This window comes from Mandrillus leucophaeus, unplaced genomic scaffold, assembly GCF_000951045.1.
Source record: "Mandrillus leucophaeus isolate KB7577 unplaced genomic scaffold, Mleu.le_1.0 Scaffold342, whole genome shotgun sequence".
NCBI lineage: Eukaryota > Metazoa > Chordata > Mammalia > Primates > Cercopithecidae > Mandrillus > Mandrillus leucophaeus.
In genome coordinates, this window is record NW_012103610.1 from 226,755 (window position 1) to 248,380 (window position 21,626).

The following is a 21,626-nucleotide window of genomic DNA, read 5'->3' on the forward strand; positions in this document are numbered from 1 at the left end:
GGGCACACGTGCACAATGTGCAGGTTTGTTACATATGTACACATGTGCCATGTTGGTTTGCTACACCTATCAACTGGTCATTTACATTAGGTATTTCTCCTGATGCTATCCCTCCCCCATCCCCCACCCCCTGACAGGCTGCAATGTGTGATGTTCCCTGCCCTGTGTCTGAGTGTTCTCATTGTTCAACTCCCGACTGTGAGTGAGAACATGCAGTGTTTGGTTTTCTGTCCTCGTCATGAATGTTTTATAAAAAACATTCTAAAACATCACTGAAAGATTTAAAATGACGTAAATAAATGGGAAGATGAAACATGCTTACTGGCAGGAACACTAGGTATTATAAAAAATACAAATTCTTACCCCAAATTGTTTTAAATTTACTGCAATTTTTTTTCTTTTTTTTCTTTCTTTTTTTTTTTTTTTTTTTTTTTTTTTTTTGAGATGGAGTCTTGCTCTATCTCCCAGGCTAGAGTGCAGTGGCACGATCTCGGCTCACTGCAACCTCCACCCCACCGGGTTCAAGTGATTCTCCTGCCTCATTGTCCCGAGTAGCTGGAATTACAGGCACCTGCCACTGCACCCGGCTAATTTTTTTATTTTTAGTAGAGACGGGGTTTCACCATCTTGGCCAGGCTGGTCTCGAACTCCTGACCTCGTGATCCACCCGCCTCGGCCTCCCAAAGGGCTGGGATTACAGGGGTGAGACACCACACCCAGCTAATTTACTGCAATTTCTATTAAAATTCTCGATGGAGTTGACATGCTGACCCTGAAATACTCATAGAATTGCAAAGAGCCAAGAATAGAAGAACAATCAGGTGGAGAGATGACCCTATACCAAAAATGATTGAAGCTCCAATAATGAAGATGGTGAGTATGCTATGGGACTAGACAATGACAGACCAATGGAGAACCCAGAAACCAACTCCCACATCTGCAGAGCCCAGAAACAAATGTCAGGATCCAGCTTTCCTGCTCCACATCCACCGGGTGGTGTTGGAGGAGCCCCTGCTCTGGCCTGTGAACACAGAGCCTGGCCACACGGGGCCGAGGCCATCCGCAGGGGAGGACAGATCGATTTGAGTGTAACCTCCAGTATGAGAAAGTTTGGACTTCTTTCTACACAGAGAAAAAAACCGACTCCAAGCTCTTCTTTAGAAATCATGATGCCAATAATAATTGCTCATCCTTTCGTAACAATAGCTAGCATTCATGAACATGTATTGTCTGCAGGCCACTGGGCCCAGTCATTATACGGTTTATTGCCTTTAATACTCACAAAAACTCTACGAAGCAGGCGCTGTGTTATCCCTTTTTAAGGTTGAGGAAACCAAGGCTTAGAGAGTGTAAGCAGGTGTCTTACCCAAAGTCCCATGCAGTTAGTAAGTGGTAGAGCTGGGATTTGAACCCATAGCTGTCACCTTGCCAGCCGCTGTTTTAACCACTGCCTCTCACAAGCACAGACATCCAATTAAAGCAACAAAGGTTTTACAGCTTTCAGTTGGAGGAACAAATGAGACTGTGACAGCAGCTGAACTAGAATCAAGCTTATCATTACGTGTATGAATACCAGTCACATGTTAGCTGCTCCATAAAAGCTTGTAAAATGAGGTGGCAGAGTTCCAGGAAATGAAAATCAATCCAGTTTCAAAATGACATGTTGCATGGATGTAAAGCAAGTGGAAACTCACAGGAGGCTCAGGAAACACGCTGGACATACACTGGGCACCTGGAGGGAACGCTCTGTGTTTTCTTCCTCTCTCAGCCTCACAGAAGTCGCCTATCCTGACAATGCTCATGCACGAATGCAGTCCATTGCTCTCCCAAGTAGCCCATAGGTCAGAGAGACATCAAGTGAGAAAAATGGGGCAAGGGAAAAAATGGCAAGAGCTCTACTTGTCAAATAAAAGTCGATAAAGAGGGCCAGGTGTGGTGGCTCACACCTGTAATCCCAGCACTTTGGGAGGCCAAGGCAGGCAGATCACTTGTGGCCAGGAGTTCAGACCAGGTCAGCCAGGCCAATATGACGAAGCCCCGTCTCTACTTAAAACAATACAAAAATTAGCCGGGTGTGGTGGCACACACCTGTAATCCCAGCTACTCAGAAAGCTGAGGCATGAGAATCACTTGAACCTGGGAGGCGGAGGCTGCAGTGAGCCGAGACTGACCACTGCACTCCAGCCTGGGCGACACAGCTAGACTCTGTCTCAAAAAAAAAAAAAAAAAAAAAGCAACAGCCTATCCTTTCCCTCCAGGAAAAGCCATCATTACTTGGATGGCATGTGTTCCTTTATCCACGCATGGATTTCACAAACATTTACCGGCTTACTCTGCGCAGGAGACAGGCCCCGGCCTGAAGTTGTCCCCTTACTCAGTAGACACCGAAGAGGCCCCTCTCTCCACCAGACGCCAAGCCAGGCACAGCCGGGCAAGGATGGGCCCAACACAATCCGTACACCCGAGTGGGAGGGAGCTGGGGAGGGCAGGCAACCACAGGTTACAAATGTAAAGCTTAGTTTCGAGGAGGGCGGGGTAGGGGAGGGGCGGACAGAGAGGAGGGATTGCGGACCCGTGAGAACGCAGAGCACCGAGCGGAGAGGGGGAGGAGGAGGGAAAGGAAGGCGTGGCAGTGGGAGAGAAGAGGAAGAAGAAAGAGTGGGGAGGGGAGGGAGAGCAAGCCAGCAGCAGCCCGTCTGGATTCCCCTCCGAGCCACATCTGGTCACGTTCTAAATAATTAGAAGATTTTCCCATTGACTTAACCAAGAGCTCTCTCTCTGATTAATTTTCGAAAGAGCTGGCCAATTTTAATCATAGCAAACACGATGATCACGGTGATCAAGGCCTGAACAGCTAAAAGCAGAAAATAAAACCCCCAGAACGGGCCATGATCTTGATATTCGCCCGTGGCCACGGGCTGGGCCCACACCCAGGGTTCTGAGCTGTTGGGAGCCAAGGCTGGATGGACCGGGGCTTCCGAGGAGCTGTCCGCAGCGGGGTGGGGAGGCGGGCCCCGGGGGCCCGGGCACTCCGCGTCACCCCCCGGCAGGGCCCAGAGCGGCAGGCCGGCGAGCTTCCCAGGGCCTGCGCACCGCGGGGGCTCTTCCAGGCCCGCGAGGCCCGGGTGCTGCCGCAGCCACCCCAGGAAGGGCCCCAGGCCACAGTCGCAGCGCCAGGGGTTGTGCCCCAACAGGACCTCCTTCAGCCGGGGCAGAGCCCCAAACGCGTCGCCAGGCAGGGTCTCCAGCTGGTTGTGGTCGAGCTGGACGCTCTCCAGGCTGCTGAGATTGCGGAAGAGCGCGCGGGGCAGGGCGCGCAGCCTGTTGCGGCGCAGGGACACCTGGCGCAGCCTGCCGAGGCCCCGCAGCAAGCCGTCGGGGAGGGCGGTCAGGCCGTTGGAGTGCAGGGAGAGCACCCGGAGCTCGCCCAGGCCCTGGAAGGCGCCCTGCGGGAGCGCGCTCAGCCGCGGGCTCAGGGTCACCCCTAAGGACCGCAGGCGGCTCAGGTTTCGGAAGGCGGCAGCGGGCAGGGTGCGCAGCTGGGTGCGGTTCAGCCACAGCTCCTGCAGGCCCCCCATCTCCCCGAAGAGCACCCCCGGGAGCTCTGCCAGCGGGTTCTCGAACAGAGTCAACAGAGTCAAACTGTGCGAATGAAGAAAGAGCGCAGAGGGGAGAAACGCGAGGTGATTTCTCGAAAGAGTCAAAGAACTCAGGTTTGGGAGCCGGTCGAAGGCCCCGGGTGTGATGGAACGGATGTGATTGCGGTGGAGCTGCAGTTCCGTCAGGGCGCCCAGGCTGTTCAACAGCCCCGAATCCAGAGACACAAGCCGGTTCGAGTGGAGCAGAAGCCTCTGGAGCTTAGCCTGTGCTCCAAGCAATCCCTTGGGCAGGTGGGTCAGGTTGTTTCCCGATAAATCCAACAACTTCAGGTTCCCCAGATTCGTGAAGAGACCGGCAGGAAGGAAATCGAGCTGATTCTGGTTCAGAGCGAGCTCCTGCAGGTTAACCAGTTTCTGAAACATGTTTTGGTCAATGCTCCTTAGCGCATTGTGGTCCAAAAACAGCTGCTCCAGGAGCCCCGTCTTATCCAGCAGCGCACCTGGAAGATGAGTGATTCTGTTGCGCGACAGCCTGAGGGTTTTCAGTTTTACCAGGTCATTGAAGGCGCCGGGGGCAACGGCGGAAATGTGGCTGTCGGAGAGCATGAGGCGCTGCAGGACGGTCATGCCACTGAAGCTGTGGTTCTGCAAGACGCCGCGGCCCATTCCGAAGAGCAGGATGTGCGTGAGGTTGGTGGGCAGACCCAGCGCGGCGATGCGCGCCACGTCGCCCCCCGAGCACTGCGCGGCGTCCCGGAAGACACACTTGCAGGCCGGCGGACAGGGGAAGGGCTGGGCGCGCAGAAGCCCGAGCACCGCGCACAGCAGAGTCCTCCTCAGCATGTCTGAAAAAGCAACAGTGGGAATGTGGTCAACACACGGGAGCGTTCGCGACTGTTCTGAACCCCGGGATCCTGCACTTTGTGCAGAGGCACAATCCTTTCACCAGAATTCTCACTCCCTCTTTTCTTAGGACTACAGATTTCCCTACGTAGGTGAAAAGACATTCATTCTACACACTGTGTGGTCTCATTCTTTCGCTTTATTGATCTACTCTGTTTAAAGCATTGAGATTAAAGGGTTTTCAAGCTACCGAATAGCCAATGCTTTAAAATCCTTACATAGAGAATTAATTAAAATAGTCATTCCCACATGCAAGCTCACAGACATCACAAAGCAGTGTCCATTGTGAAAACGGCTCTGCTCTTGACTTTGTAACTTACCCTGCATTGGCTAAAACCAACAGTCAAGAAGGGAACAGCAAAGTCTGCAGCCACCACCATCTGATTCTTTTGCTCACAATCTTGCTATTTCCACAGTATCAAGTTACTCTATTAAAACAAAGGACACCCCCAAAACAGCGAACACCTTCAATCAACAGCCAACAAAAGCCTATAATAATGCCTATCACTTTACGCCATGCATTGTTCTCAGCGCTTTATTTATACTATATGCATTTAATCCTTACAACAACCTTAGGAGGTAAGTAAATTATCCCTGATTCAAGGATGAAGGCACAAGGCACAGAAAGGTTCAATAGTATAACTAGGGTCATATAGAATTCGGGGGCAGTATTTCTGACTTAGCCATAAGTATAAACAGCTGCTATATCTAAGATGCTTAAAGGTAATACTCATGGCACTGAATTTTCTGTGAAATGCACACCATACTACTAATCTGCCGAAACAATGTTTCCCAAGTGAACTTTTCCATAAATTGCTTCTTGTGCAATTTTACTTCTCATGCACACACAGACTAATGGAACCCTCTAATTTCCTATACTAATGTTTAAAATATTTGGCCTTACCTGAAATGGTTCCGCACTCCAAAGCAACTGAAAGACTTAGCGCTTTACATGTGATTCGACACTTTCCAAAGGAAGGGGGTGGTATCCTTGCATCCTGAGGATAAAGACTTTACCAGAATAGGTCAGGAAAGGACCCTATCTCAGAGCCCATGTTCTGGTTTTTAATGACAAATATCTTCAAACTGAGAGACCATATATAACGCGATTCCTACTGTCAAAGCCAAGAGCAGCGGGGAGAGTTTTGCAATAAATGGCACACTATAACTGTGATGCCAGGGAAGTGTAGTGATACAGCTGGATCACTGCAGTAGCCACACCCCTAGATGGGCCACAATTCCCTTGGGTCTTCCTTTTCATGCCACATGGCCCTAATTTTCCACCCAGGTTTTTTTTTTTTTTTTTAATATGTGTTGTTTTTCTTTCCTCACTTAACAATAAAGCTAAGAACATTCTCAAATGCTCCATTTTTTTTTTCCTTTTGGGACTAAGGCTGAGAACATCTTTGAACATGTTCAATAGGTGGCAGGGTGCTCACCTGTTCCTTTTTTGGCGGGGAAGGGGGCTCTGTCGCCCAGGCTGGGGTGCAGTGTTGCGATCTCGGCTCACTGCAACCTCTGGCTCCCGGGTTCAAGCAATTCTCCTGCCTCAGCCTCCCAAGTAGCTGGGATTACAGGCAGACACCACCATGCCCGGCTAATTTTTTGTATTTTAGTACAGACGGGGTTTCACCATGTTGCCCAGGCTGCTCTTAAAACTCCTGAGCTCAGGTGATCCTCCCGCCTCGGCCTCCCGAAGTGCTGGGATTACAGGTGTGAACCACCGCGCCCAGCTGCTCACATGTTCAGTTTAACTTGGGAATGTCAGACTGCTCTCCAAAGTGGTTGTATTGGTCTACAATGCCACCTACCATTTATGAGAATTCCTGTGCTTCCTCTCTGCCCACACTTGGTCCTTCCTAATTTTTGCCATTTCTAAGAAAGATATCGCAGCATGGTTTAACTTTTCCTTTCCCTGTTTAATGATGAACTTGAGCACCTTTGCACATAATTAAGGCCCACTTGCGCTTCATTTGAGAAGGCTGGGTTTCCTTTTGCCCATTTGTCTATAGGCAAAACGTGTCTATGTGTCTTTTGAGCTCTCTGATAACGCTGTCTGCATTAAGACTTCTATCCTTCAAGACACCATAAAAAAGGGGAAAAGATAAACCATGAACTAAAGATATTTGTAACACCTATAACTGAGAAAGTCTTAATATCAGAATACATAAGGAATGTCTGCATCGTGGGATCCAATCACCCTCTGATGTAGCCAAATACAGTCAGAGCCCAGTACATGCTGGGTTGACGGAAATTACCTTCAAAGTCATGCAGTCCTGGACCGCAGGGAAAGGCCACTGCCTCTGCCAAGTATTGCAGGAGGTCTTTCAGTTCTGATCAAGGAATGCAACTCCAGAGCCCAGAGCTGCTACACTGGTGACCTGGTAAGTCTGTCATGCATAGGCACATCAAGTGAAAGCTCCCCCCCACTGCCCTTGCCCATGAAAATGCCAGGGAGCCAACATGACAGACTGGGAAGGCGAGCTGTGAAACAGAGTAAGATGCCACAGGCTCAAATTCTTGTGGCCCTTCTTTAGCCTATTTCCCCAGGAAAACCTCCAGTCAGAATGGCCTCTACGTTTTGTTCCTTAGGAAGACACTCTGATTGTCCAAGAAGGGAGAAGTAGGTATGGAAGTTGCAGAGAGTGAGGGGAACGGTCTTAGTCCATCCACTGAGCAAGCTGACGAGGTAATGAGAAGTATTTGGAGCAATGAAGTTGACAGCTCCAGAGCTTCCGGTCTCAAGATTCTGTGTCCATATCAGGTCAGAAGTCTGCTGTCAAACAGTGACCTGGCTTAAGGGGCTTGGCTACTCAAAAGCAGGTCTGCCTGGGTGAGATAAGCGCTTTCCTCTAAGGGAGACTCAGGGGGCAGGGCACAACAGGGAGCAACCGCACCCCAGCCTGGACCACAGACAGTCTCACTCAAGCCCCTCGGACTCCCTGTCCCTTCCTGCAATATACATTCAAAACAGAGCCATTGGCAGCAATACGGGGGAAGGAGAGACATGCAGAACTATGCCCACACCAACAGGCTGTGGGGACAAGATCATACATGCTGCACAAACCATAGCGACTGCTAAGAACTTGAGGTAACAGCAGGCAGGCCCTCACCCCCCGAATTCATCACACCACAGCCAGCCACATTTCCCTAGCAGAGGCGCCATGTCTCCCGAAGCTGAGCTCCATGGAAACAACTCCCAGCCACAAACAAAGGTCCTGTCTTCTCTGGGATTTCTACAACCATTTTCTCTCTCCATGGAATTAGCTTCTGGTTTGATTCTCCCAACTATTAATAGATTTTAAGTCCCTACTCTTCTATTTCACCATTTCCCTCAGACCTCCTCGCGTTTAACATTTGGCTCTACACTACATCTGACTGAGCGGTTTCCCCAGGATGGTCACACACACGGTATGATATGCGGAATGTTATTTCCTTTAAAAAAAAAAAAAAAAAGGAAATGGGGAAGTACTAATAGGCATGAAAATAAATCCGCAAAGGGCAGTATTCATGTGACTAAAAAGCAAACAAATGTATAAAGACACAGAAAAAAAGTGTTATTTCATCATTAAAATTTTTATTTTGAATAGCTTCGATCAAAAAAGGTTTCATCAGATTATTTACAATGCTGAATGTACAATTGTGAATGTAAATTATGAATGTAAATTGTGAATGTACAATGCTGAATGTACAATTATGAATGTGTGCCTTTTTGACAAGAGGGTACCATTCTTGAGCAGCAATACAGTTTTAAAAATATAAAGATGCAGTATCATTTCTGATATAAAGTTACTTAAAAAAATCCAAGGTCTTAGGGAATTCACAAATCATAACCAGAAGTAGCTATTTTATTAATTTAATGTACACATAATTACCAAATTTTAATACATTAAAAATGTGTAAATGCCCACAGACTGTACAAAAATTAACACCCCATTTTGTTGAAAGTTCCCAACCACCTCCCACCATAAATATATAAAAATCTATTTTTAGATATGTCAAAATTGCATGCATGAGTATTTTCTAAAGCTTGAATTTTGCTTTTCACTGGATAATGTTATCTATAGCTGTTTTTGTAACAGACTACATAAACATTGATATATTATTTACCATGCCTTTGAAACTGTGCAGGACTTTCACAAACATGGGGAACAAAATAAATAGAGTAAAAACTGCAACAGTTTTGTTTAGATGCAAGTGCAATTTGGAAAGCTTTCGAATTTAAGGATTACAAAACTACTATAAAAAGTATTTATTTTGTTGTTGGCTTAGCCACTTTTATTCAAGCATTATTTGCAGCATTGCTTTACAGCAGTTGGTGCTAGAAGATACAAAACATATAGTTACCACTATTTAAACTTGAGGGAGAAAAAAAACTTTAAACAACCCTGAGGGAGACACACATTAAAAATCTTGTTATTTATTTAAAAAGTTAAAAAGTTACATATCATTATTTAACAATTACTTTCCCAGACATTTCTGTCCTTTAAGTATGTGCATAAATAAAATTTAAATCAGCAATATTTATTCATCTTAATACATCAAAATAATATATGTACAGATTTTAAAATTTAGGTCTGTATAAACTCAAATAATTTAATGTGAAATTCAGAATCAAAATTACTATGTAATGGTGACCTACAAGAGAAGACTCAGTCTATCTATGGCACTGAGTAGAACCCACACCTGGCTTCACAGGCGTTCTTCAAATAACATTCTCAACGTGAATAACCCACCTTCTCTATATTCAAATCTAGCTTCCTACAAATGCTTTTCCACCTACCTAAACACCTCATTCCTTTGAAAACAATATGGACAGATGAAATATAAAACCCTTATTAACTCTAAATGTTAAAAAAGTGGGGAGGGGGGTGTCGAAAATAGCTCTTTATGATCATGCTCTTAAAGATGTTAAATACAATCTGATAATTGAATTTTTAAGCTGCTACTTAGCAATTACTTTCATTATATGCTTCAGTACTTAAACCAAAGAATAAAATGCACAATTGTGGAAATCACTGAAGAATAACACGAGCATATTTGAAATTAATATGGAAATTATAAAATGATCCAGAGAATAAGTAACTATAGAAAATAGTGCTAATTCACAGCTCAAGAGGTCTAAGATGCATAGCTTCATAGAATCATTCATGGAACAATTGTCATCATCTAATATGTATTAATAGCATATTATACATTTGATGGAAAACTTCGATTATATTTTTGCAGGAATCATCAGTGGCAATAGCAGTAACAGTGATCCTGAGTGTAACTTCTATTTTTCTATAGTTACCAAACATCATCCAGGTCTTTGCAGCATAAAGAGTGAGAACCATTTGGTCCTAAAATTCTAGGTAAAATTTGGTAAATTTGTAAATATATACTGGGAAAAGAATGATCGCTAGAAGTAGAAAGCACGAGCAAGCATGTTACTGGCTATGGAAGAACAGAGAGCAATGGCACGCTGGTTTAATAGTTTAGTGTCCATTTCACAGCACTATCAGTTTTCTGTGTGGCGATAACTGTGGGCATTGCCAAACTGCTGGATCCTACCTACAAAAGGCATTTTTTTAAAGTTACCTTAATTTTGGCAAGAATTTAAATGTTAATCAGGCCAAACAGAAAGGTGAAAAATGCTTCTCCACATTTCTTTTGGCTCAATGAATGTCAATTTTTTAACTTTATTTCCTCAATTTTTTTGTCTCCCAGAAATTTCCACATCAAATATGCTTATTTGTAACAATCCAAATCAAAACAGACATGCTCTGACCTCTGGCGCCACCTAATGGCATAAAACAAACTCATCAAATTCATATTGCTTTGAAAAAATGGCAGCCATTCAAATCCAATATTTTTTAAGCCTCATTATTGGTAAGACAGAGACACACATCAAACCTCAAAAAAATTTTATGAGGTAAAATTCTAACTTAAAAAAACTATTATCCTATGTCTTTAGGTAATTGAAAACACAGAAGAAAATTTTAAAAACCATTTAAAATAACACAAAGCCTGACAGAAACACATTTGAAGAAACAGTAAAAGATGAATCTTCATCTACTGCCAAAAGAAATGAATCTTATTTCCTAGTGAAAAAGGTTCTACAACATTTAACAGAAGCAAATTAGACTACTGACACCACACATAGCACAGGAGCCATTTAATAGCTTTGAGAGGCGTCTCAAGAAGGCAGTGAAGCACCTTGCTGATTAGAAAAATAAAACCCAGGCAGTTTGTACAGAAAATATAAAACCAGAAATGGAAATTACCTGAGTTGTTCTATAAGAAACACCATAAAAACTCATTCCTAACTCTAAACCATCTTAGGGAATTGGCATATGTTTATATAGAATTCTTTGGAAGAAATATTGGAATCAAATGAAAATAGGCTTTCAATATATTTTCACTGGAGGCTAATTAACACTCACTTTCTTTTAATCAATCACAAATTTAGAGCCTGTATATAAATACAGACTTTTCTAATAAGGGGGTTGTGAGCATAAATGTGAAGAGGTAAACTGGTCTCAAAAACTATTGTTGAAAAACCTACCAAACTTCTCCTGTACCCAATATAAAGAATATCACTGAGAGTAACAACCAAGAAAATTCTGGAAATGTATGTAATATTTTGGTTACTGAATGAAGATACAGGACTTTATGGATTGACTGTTAATTGAACTATTAGGACGATATCTTTTTCTGTTTTCATGTTTAAGAAAGAGCAAAGCTCTCAAATAAGCTACTATATCAGAAGGGACATAAACTGAAATAGCGCCATTCTGACACACAGGATCAGAAACTCCTAATATCATGTATTCCTGAATACTGTTATCAGCGATACCACTGAGACTGATTCACTGCTATGTTATGGTGATGATTTGACATGATCCATTCTCCTTAACTAAACCTTTAGCTTCTGTGGTTGTCTGAGGTTTTGGTGGCCATTCTGGATCAACCAAGAGCTCCTGCGCCAGATACATGTACTTTGCCTTTGGTATCTTCTTTCCACAGCTTAGGGCCCAGGGTAAGCAGCATTTTCCCCACCGATCCACTGACTCCTGAGGAAATAAGAGGGAAAAAAACCACCCCAGTTGATTAAAGGCTTGTTGTTTTAGCAGAGGAAAATAAGAGGAGATGACTTCTGAGCACAACAAATGGGGGAAAAAATTCATGTTAAAAAAAGGCAGCTTTGGCCGGGTGTGGTGGCTCATGCCCGAAATCCCAGCATTTTGGGAGGCTGAGGTGGGAGGACTGCTTGGGCCCAGGAGCTCAAGACCAACCTGGGCAACACAACGAAATGCGTGTTCTTTTGTTTTATTTTTTAAAGGTAGCTTTCAATTATTTAGGAACTGATTATTCTTTAGATTTTTTTCGGGGGTTATCAATATGATTTACTTCATTTAGTTTTATATACCTATACTCTTGTATACTAATACATTTTAAATAACTTGCAGATATGGATTCTTTAACAGAATATCTAGTGTATTAAGAAGAACTTTAAGCCATTCAGAAAGAGAAAACATTTTTAATTTTTAATTTGAAAATCTTCACATTCTGTCCCAAACTGTCTTTCCATACTATTGCTCCTGGCAACTTAGCCGCGTGATCGTTTTGGAAGAAAGCTGTGTACAAGTAGCCTCGTTACTGTTAATGTCATCTCTCAAAACATGAAGTAAATATCCTTTGGTCAAAATTAGGGCTTCAATCATGTTTAATGTCAATTACGTCTTTTAAAACCTCATCCTTACTAATATAAAAAGAATACTGTTTTATAACGATGGTTTCTGTTGGTGCTCCACGACTGGGAAGGGTTTGTATAAAACAAGTACTATTGCTTCGTATTATTTCATTGCAAAAAGCTCTGCTGTCACTGAAATCCTTCTGATCAATCCTGATGTTTTTAGTGAATGTGGCCTTAGATAAACGATCCTTGGAGAACAAGAAAGCAGAGTCCCTGGTTAATGCACAGAAATGTAAACTCAACAGAGGGCTGAAAAGGGCCCTCAGAATTTGTCTCAATTGAAATTTGAAATAAATATCAATGACTATACCGGGACTCAATGAAGTAGTTGTATTTATCTCTAAAGAACAGCCACTTCTTAATTATTTTGGCTGCTGCTTCTCCAAAATGAAATGTAAATTCCAGGTCATTTTGTTTTGCCAATCAACATATAACCCAGGCTACAACTAGCTCTAAATGAAGTAATCTCACAAAGTAGAGTATAACATAACTGAGATGCATATTCTAATGTTATCTAAAATGCCTCATGATTTAAAAAGGCAAGTTAGCTAGAGATGTATTTTGAAACATGTTTCTAAATTAGCCAATGGAGAAGAGCAAAAATACTTTAAAATTAAAGCTCTTAAAGTTTTTACATAGGTCACTTGATAGCTCTTTCTCATCCAATTGAAACCACCATCAGGAACCTACTACTCTTCCCCTCTTCTCCCCGACCCGCTGAGAGCATGGTAAACAGTAACTCACCGCTCTCAATGTTAAAGGTCTGCTAGCTTAAGTTTGTCAACAAAACACAATAAGCTACACTGCTACCAAGAATTTAAAGGCAAAAACGGTGGACAAAAGCAAGCCACATCTGGGGTGGGGGCGGGGGAAGTCTGAAGATTACTCGCCTAGTAGCCTTTTCACTGTCATAACTAAAGAGAGTTATATTAGTATCACCTTTAAAAAAAGTCCACAGGAAAATATTTAGCATTAAGGTACAGAAGTCACTGTTTATAGGATTCTTCAGGTGATCCAAAATAACAGATAATGCCTCTCCAGTACAGGCACACAACAAACATAATATTTCATCTGAGATGATAATTTACTACTTAGATCTTACTTTTTCCCAAGGTGTCATTTGTCAATCTAATTGTGGAAAAAATCATTGTTCCTAAATCAATTCGAAAGCTGTCACTTTTTTTTTTTTTTTTTCAGATGGAGTCTTGCTCTGTCACCAGGTTGGAGTGCAGTGGCGCGATCTAGGCTCACTGCAACCACTGCCTCCCGAGTTCAAGTGATTCTCCTGCCTCAGCCTTCCAAGTAGCTGGGATTACAGGCACGCGCCATGGCGTCCAGCTAATTTTTTGTATTTTAGTAGAGACAGGGTTTCACCATGTTGGCCAAGATGGTCTCGATCTCCCGACCTTGTGATCTGCCTGCCTCAGCCTCCCAAAGTGCTGGGATTACAAGTATGGGCCACCGTGCTCAGCCAAAAGCTGTCACTTTTAAGTAGCACTGTTAGATTATCAGAGAAAATAAGCTAATGTTGACTGTTGATTTTTTTTAAAAAAGCAGAAACATAATAGGACTTGTCCGTCCAAAGAATCTGCCAGGTTGAAGGGTAATGTGTAGCAAGCTGAGTTAAGGAAAGCCAAACACACATATTTCAATTCATTGCTCCCTACTTGTGGAAAGTAAGTCAACCAATAAAATTAAAATTAATTTAATTGCAAATAGAACAACCGAATAGGACTCTTTTTATGCATTGAAAAAAAAATCCTCACAACCCTATTACAAACAATGTACACTTGTCACAATTTTTAAAAAGTCATGAGGAACACTAAGGATCCCCCTACTGTACCATAATTGAAAACATTTTGTTCCTGTACCCTTACCTTCCCCAAGTATCATACACAGAAAGTACACTATATGCAAGCATAGGTTTGTTAGTTTACAAACACAAACATACCACACACATTCGCAAACACAATATAATTCAGTAGAAGAGAAAATAAAAGGTGCTACAGGCATGCTGGAATGAGAAATCAGCCAGCGGGGAGATGATGATGGTGCAGGGAGAAAGGCAAGCACTGTGTAACACAAAGGCCATGAAACAGGGCATCGGGCACAGAGTGAGCACGTGGGTCTCTCCAAAACACCTACAGCACAAGTCCCTAAAGCAGGACACAGTAGCCGTAGCAACTGGATCTTTCGGCTTGTTTCTGAAAGGAATGCTTAAGTGACGAAATTTATCCCCTCAGAGAAGGAAAGAGGCTATCATGCATAGTTTAGCAGAGAAACTAAAAAGAACTTTCAAAAATGTCAAGTTTACGCTTAGCAATGTCTTTCAGTAAATGTTTTCCTGGGTAGTATATAAAACAGAATGCCAAGCCTGAAGGAAAAAATGTTACAACGGTGCTGTGGTTTTCATAAGTCTTCTTCCATACCAATTCTGAATATAAAACAAAACAGAAAATCAGAATAAACATTCTAGCTATGTAGCTCAAATAATATTCTAAGTGGCATAAAGACTACCACTACACCATAAAAACTACTTTTTTGGATTTTTCACCAAATAAGAAAACATGAATTGGGCACAAATCCCCAGGCACGATCAGATCACAGGTAGTAGGATCTAGTTCCACTACTAAGTACCCTCAGTTTACAGACACAAGGTGGGCACAAATGCTCCTAAAGAGAAGATGTGACACAGATCTCCTCAAACAGGGTAAAGCTTTATAGAAAACCACAGATGACGGGGGTCTCCACTGAAGATTTCCATCCAGTAGGGCAAGGGTGGAGTTCAAACCATTTCTGATGAATAATCTTGCTTGAAAATCACCGGTATAAATTTTTTTTTTTTTTTTTTTGGTCAGAGAATAAGTATGAACACCTGGGGCTGCCAACTGTGACAACCAAAAGTGTCTCCAGACACTGGCAAATGTCCCCTGGGGGAAATCATCTCTGACTGAGAACCTCGGCCTTATGGTAATATGATGAACTAATGACTGGCTCTCGAAGGGCCACAAACATCAACAGTGAAGCAACACTACACACAGAAGCAGCAGAGAGTGAAAGCATGCCACTTTGTGCTGGGAGGTTATAAGAACTTTCTTTCCTAAAGCCAGTAAGTTTTTTAAAAATGCACCTTAATCATGACCATAGAAACGGAAGACTTCAATTCTCGTCTATTTGATGATTTTCAGAATCAGCTGACACATAGGGTATGCTGGGGCCCACCTGCTCTGGACCACTCTCTACCTTCACTCTCCCATGAACACTTCAGAGGTAGAAACACAAACTCCTAAAAATTAGAAGGGCGGGCCGAGTGTGGTGGCTCACGCCTGTAATCCCAGCACTTTGGGAGGCCGAGGCAGGCAGATGGCTTGAGCCCAGGAGTTTGAGACCAGCCTGGGCAACATGGCAAAACCTCCTCTCTGGGAAAAAAAAAAAAAAAAAAAAATTGCTGGGCCTGGGATGGCATGCACCTGTAGCTCCATCTACCCAGCAACATGGTGAAACCCTACCTCTACAAAACAAACCAACAAAAATTGCCGGGCACAGTGGCTTGCACCTGTAATGCCAGCTACTCGGGAGGCTGAGATGGGAGGATAATCTGAGCCTGAGGAGCTCGAGGCTACAGTGAGCCATGATCACGCCACTGCACTGCAGCCTGGGTGACAGAGTGAGACCCAGGTCTCACAAAAAGAGAAGGGCAGATATTTATTAATAATTTTTTTAGAAAACAGAGACAAATAAAAGAATTTTCTGTCATTTAATTTTGGTTGAAAAGCAAGGAGAGACTCCCAATCCAAATATTTTTAAGGGGTCTTATGATACATACTTTCAACTAAACCAGGGTATTACTCCCCTCCAAAACATGCAATTTCTTGTTCAGATCAATAGTCAGAGATCTCTTTGGAGAATATAAAAATCTAAATGTTTTCCTAGGCCTAGGAATACAATACAAATATTTCACATGAGAATTGATGATATAAGCCAAAAATAACCTTCTGAAGTAATGCAGTGAGGTAACTATACATACGGGGGTGGGAGGGTTGGGTTGTTGGGGGGGGTGTGTGTGTGTGTGTATACACAGACAAGATTTTGCTAAAGGACTTGAGCCCCTTGTACAACCCTAGTCATACCCACTACTAGGGACAACTGGTATTACACTGCTTTCAGGGGAAAAAAAAAAATTGAGGCTGACTCTAGATGCTGCTGCATTCCATCATTATCCACCATAAAGCATTATAAAACGGAATCAGTGCTCTGCAGGCCCTCTTTGAAAGCAATCCTGTGGCATTACACCAGGACATCAGGCCTGCTGGATTACCAAAATAAAGCTCAGGAAGTTACCACTTAGGTAAAAGTTGGCTAAAACGAAGTGCGTAACCCAACTCAAAAATGCCAAGGAGTCCTCTTCAACACCACCAGCTTCCTGTGGCTCAAGGCTGAGTAAAAGACTCAGAGCTCTTATCTGTAAAGCATATCACCCATCTCTAAAGAAAAATGGGTAAGGCAATGAAGGGGTGAGATTTTATCAAATTCTCTATGACCAAAAAGCTACCTGAAAGAGTTCTGACTCACAGCATGGGTTTAAAAAGTAAGTCCAATCTGTATCTGTATCAAGAGCTTTACTTTAAAATCCTAACACTAGGAAATGCGTTTTATTCTTCTGTGTCTCTTCTCTCTTTACCACAGAACTTGCGATACCTTTCAAATGATAGGCTATTTAACAGACCAAAAAGTCAAATGTCCTAAAACATGGTTTGTATGAAAAAAGGCAAATCATCTTCTGAATGAAATGGTATATAATGCTGGAGAAAGCCAAAAAGGCACTCCAAATTAAGGGACAGTAACTGACAAGAAATCAGGAATAATTCTTCAAAATTCTGGCCTTTGGACTCTGATCCAAGAAGAAACAATTTTCACTGCAAATTTTGTTTATATAAATCTCATTTAGCTTCTAAGGGGATTCATGAAAAACAAAAACATAAAATTTATAGTAGACTGAAATGGAAAAATTAACTCACCTCTGAGGACAAGACTTTTACACAAATAGAAGATCAGGATTGGAATGGAAAGGAGACTTATGAAATTTCTGATCTTGAAAAGCCTCTAACAAATGTTTGCCATGAATTTTCTAGGACTTGTTATAAGAAATGAAATGCCAAGCACAGGGAAAAAGGCTGAAGTAACACATAATAGAACAAGAACACGCCAGAGAATAACATGTAACAGAACAAGAACATGCTAGAAAATACAGCGTACGCAAGCAAAGAGCCTAGACAGACAGGAAGAACTGAGAATTGAAGTGCTGAGTTCCAACCTGTGGTGGCTGTGTGGTGCTGAACCGATACTCTCCTTGTTTGTCTCGATTGAATACAACTTTCCAAAGGACCATGTCAAGGAAGAAGTTCTGAGAGACAGTCCAGCGAGTTAAGAATTAACAATGACTAAGTCATTTTTTATTAATGTGCACCTTTTTAAAGAATCACACAATGCTGCATAATTGATGAAAAACATATTTTGATTTTCATATATGGAATTTCAGTTAACACTGCCAAAGGATCAAGAATGACAGGACTTTTGTAACAAATATAAATCATCATAACATTCTTGATAAAATGAGACTTCTAAATTTTCCATGAAATATGGCTTCTGTATAAAAAGGTCTTTCCCATATTAAAATGATGCTTATATAATTTGAAGTCTTTCTTCACAATGCTTATGTTCACTGAATATCTAGTATTAATTCTATATCCATATCTATAGATATATAATTTCATCAGCATCCAACACAAACCATTCTTTAGATAGTAAGAATAAGTAACATTTCTGTGAAAAGATGAACTTATACTGTAGAAAAAGAAACATTTTAAGAATATATCTTACATGTGCTTCCTAGCACCCATAAAATAGAAAAAAAAAATCACATTGCACTGCGCAACTTCCAAAGGTCAGTACCATAATATCCATGCTGCCCATCATATCTCAAATTTAAATACCAACTCATCTTTTAGGGGGTAATGAAATTAAGCGTAATTTCTAAGTCCAGAACTATGATCACTAAAATATATGGATATATATTTCTCAAAAAAATTACCTTTATTTTAATCCAAAAGCCTGTGCTACGAAACTCTTAACTTAAAAATCACAACTGTATCTCCCTCTTCCATTTCTTATAGTGACTGTAACAGTCAATTACCACAGCAGTTCTGAGAGCAGACAAAAGCCACCAATGAGAACTTGCTACCTCCTTTTAGAGACTAACCTAAAGGCAATTCTAACAGGAGGGTAACTACACAATATACAATGAATCAAACGGTACTTAAGACCTCTAGAGGCCACTCAAAAGCAAATATCAAGGAGGATGTTCTAGTAATCAATGCTGAAATTAGGTAAGTCCATAACGATAATTATTTTATACTTTCATTAAACTCTCTTGCTATTAATATTCACTGTGTTTCCTGGAGCATGGCCCCCCGCCCCATTCTTTCCTTCCTTAAATGGGAGATTTTACTGTACATCACAAAACACAGGTGGCACATGCCAACTCTGATTTCACAATCACTGATTCATTAGTTCATGGGCCACCGAGGCCCCGAACTTCTCTCCTTTCTACTCATCATTACTTTTTATTATCACATTGCTTATTTTCTCCTATCTGTGTGAGTGCAACTAAGTCACATCCCTTAATATGATCACTATGAATTCATGGAGAAGTTTCACAAGAGAATGCTAAATGAATTTGCCTAAGATGACACTGAGACTCTGTGGCTTTCCATTATATTACCTGTCCTCTTCTCCCATTTACCATTAAATCACCCAAGAATTCCAAAGCAACATGGTAGCCATTTGACTATGGAAGTGCTTACCTCCACTGTGATAGATACAAAGGCATTGACAAGAACAATGATGAGCATAGTTACACGCCACTGATATGGTACACACACTATCTGTAATGCAAAAACATTTTAAAGTTAAAATTGCTGTATGTCGTCAATATTATAGCACTATATCATAATTTCTAAATTTATTGAATTCCTATGATGTACCAAACACCTTCATATATCTTAATATATCTACTTAATCCTCAACACTGCCCCAGGGTATATATAATATTCACTGTCAGATGATAAAACTTAAAGTGTAAGTAACTCAAGGTTAAAGCAAATATTAAGTGACTGAGGTTAGAGTCAGTCAAATCCTGTTCACTGAGATTCAAAAGCCCATGCTCTACTAGATCATGAATGTCTAAACAGTTTCTATTTTTAAAATAAAAGTCCATCTTTAAACAATGAGGTACCAGCCAGGCACAGTGGCTCACGCCTGTGATCCCAACATCTTGGGAGGCAGAGGCGGGCAGATCACTTGAGGCTAGGAGTTTCAGACCAGCCTTGGTAACATGGCAAAACCTCGTCTCTACTAAAAATACAAAAATTAGCCAGGTGAGGTGGTTGTGTGCCTATAATCCCAGCTACTGAGAAGGCTGAGGCTTGAGAATCACTTGAGCCTGGGAAGCGGAGGCTGCAGTGAGCCGAGATCCTGCCACTGTACTCCAGCGTGGGTGACAGAAGACTCTGCCTTAAAAAAAAAAAAGAGGTACCAATCTAATAATGAAGTACTGGTCAAAACTTAATTATACAGACAAATTCATAAAAGAACTATACAGATAAAGTTAAGAAAAAACAATCTAACTGTTCACTTTAAAATCTGATTAATTTCTAAGGCCTAAAAAAATGGGATAGTAGTAAAGACAGAAAGAGGTTTAGAATAAGAAAACTGAAAGAATCTAACAAATGGCTGGCTACAGAAGGAGGAAGAAAAGGCACGGATAAACAGACACACACACGTACACACGCATGCACACTTCTGACTTGGATAAATAGTGGTACTAAGAAACAGAGAAGAAATAGGGTTGAAGGAGAACATGATGAGCTTAGTTCTTAAAATGCTGAAATTGAGGGATCTGTTGGATGGAACACCCAAGTAATAGTCAATATATCAGTGTGCATGCAGGTCTACAGCTTAGTGAGTTAGGCGCAGGGTATAAAGGTTGGGAGCCTTTGGCATATAGATGGTAATTACAGGTGAAGCCATGACTCTAGGGGACATCACCAGAATGTACTGAGTGACCAGAGGAATAAGAACAGAAATGTAAGGAACTCTAACATTTAAGGAATGGGCAGAAGGAGTGGAACCACAGTAGAAAATGAGACTGAAGAGTCACAGAGGTAAGAAAAGGCCAAAAGACAGCAAAGCATCACAACATTTCAGAAGAGAGTATCTTAAGAATGATGACATGGCTAACTCAACAAATACTGCTGGGGAGTCAAGAAAGACTGGAAAAAAATAAATTAAGGAGAAAAGTCTACTGGACATAACCAGTAAGAGGCAAATGGCCTTGCTAAGGGCAGTTTCAGTAGATTGGCAGGGGAAGATGCTGGACTAGCTGACAAATGTGTGGGAGGTAAGCTGAATGTGGTACTATTTCAAGAAAAAGTTGGTTGTAAAACCGAAGACATGTGCAGCAGAAGAGAAATAGAATGCATTTTGTTTTCTTCTTTTACTGTAAGTGCTTATCTAACCCCCTCAATGAAATATGCAGGGAAAGAGACATACACTGATGGTAAGACTACAACCCGGAACACCTTCAAAGTTCAATAATGCAACATTTATGACAATTAAATTTATAAATACCCTCAGACCAAGTAATTCCACTTTTTCATATTTAGCCTATAAATATATATTTGTCTGTAACTGAAGTATGCAAGGATTTACAATACCACATTGTTTCTAATAGCAAAACACTGGAACCAACCTAAATATCCAGCAAAACAGGACTAAACAAATTACGAAAAAGTCCATGCAATGGAATACTCACTTCACAAACATTGTAAGCTTAAGTTATATAACTTTAAGATCAAACCTGTCCACAACACACAAGAAAGGAAAATCAAATCTGATCTCATTCATGCAGAGGCAAAAATCCAAAACAAAATCATAGCAACCTAAATCCAAATTTCAAAGAGTGTGCATCATGACCAAACTGAATTTATTCTAGAATTGCAAAGTTAGTTCAATATTTGAATACTGATCAGCTATAATTCATCACATTCTTCAGGGAGAAAAACTGTGTGACCATTTCAATAGCTACAGAAGAAGCATTAGATTGGCTGGGCATGGTGGCTCACACCGGCAATCCCAGCACTTTGGGAGGCCAAGGCGGGTGGATCACAAAGTCAGGAGTTCGACGCCAGTCTGGCCAGATGGTTAAATCCCGTCTCTACTAAGAATACAAAAAATTAGCCAGGCATGGTGGTGCATGCCTGTAATCCCAGCTACTTGGGAGGCTGAGGCAGGAGAATTGCTTGAACCTGGGAGGCGGAGGTTGCAGT

The 21,626-nt window shown here is 41.8% G+C and overlaps 2 protein-coding genes across 2 annotated transcripts in view; both read right to left on the reverse strand.

Moving 5' to 3' along the window:
- Window positions 1–1,004: 1,004 nt before the first annotated feature.
- Window positions 1,005–5,429, reverse strand: GP5 (glycoprotein V (platelet)). Its single transcript, XM_011988956.1, has 2 exons — window positions 5,407–5,429; window positions 1,005–4,444 (listed from the first exon to the last, which is right to left on the reverse strand). The coding sequence occupies exon 2, from the start codon at window positions 4,440–4,442 to the stop codon at window positions 2,760–2,762; it is 1,683 nt and encodes a 560-aa protein (XP_011844346.1). The 5' UTR covers window positions 4,443–4,444; window positions 5,407–5,429; the 3' UTR covers window positions 1,005–2,759.
- A 2,630-nt stretch (window positions 5,430–8,059) lies between these two features.
- ATP13A3 (ATPase type 13A3) overlaps window positions 8,060–21,626 on the reverse strand; it is a 76,646-nt gene continuing 63,079 nt past the window's right edge. The window contains exons 30-32 of the mRNA XM_011988979.1: window positions 19,104–19,184; window positions 8,191–11,557; window positions 8,060–8,136 (exon numbers count right to left, since the gene is read on the reverse strand). Coding sequence (XP_011844369.1) covers window positions 11,360–11,557; window positions 19,104–19,184 — 279 coding nt within the window. The 3' untranslated portion in view covers window positions 8,060–8,136; window positions 8,191–11,359. The remainder of the gene's footprint in view (window positions 8,137–8,190; window positions 11,558–19,103; window positions 19,185–21,626) is intronic.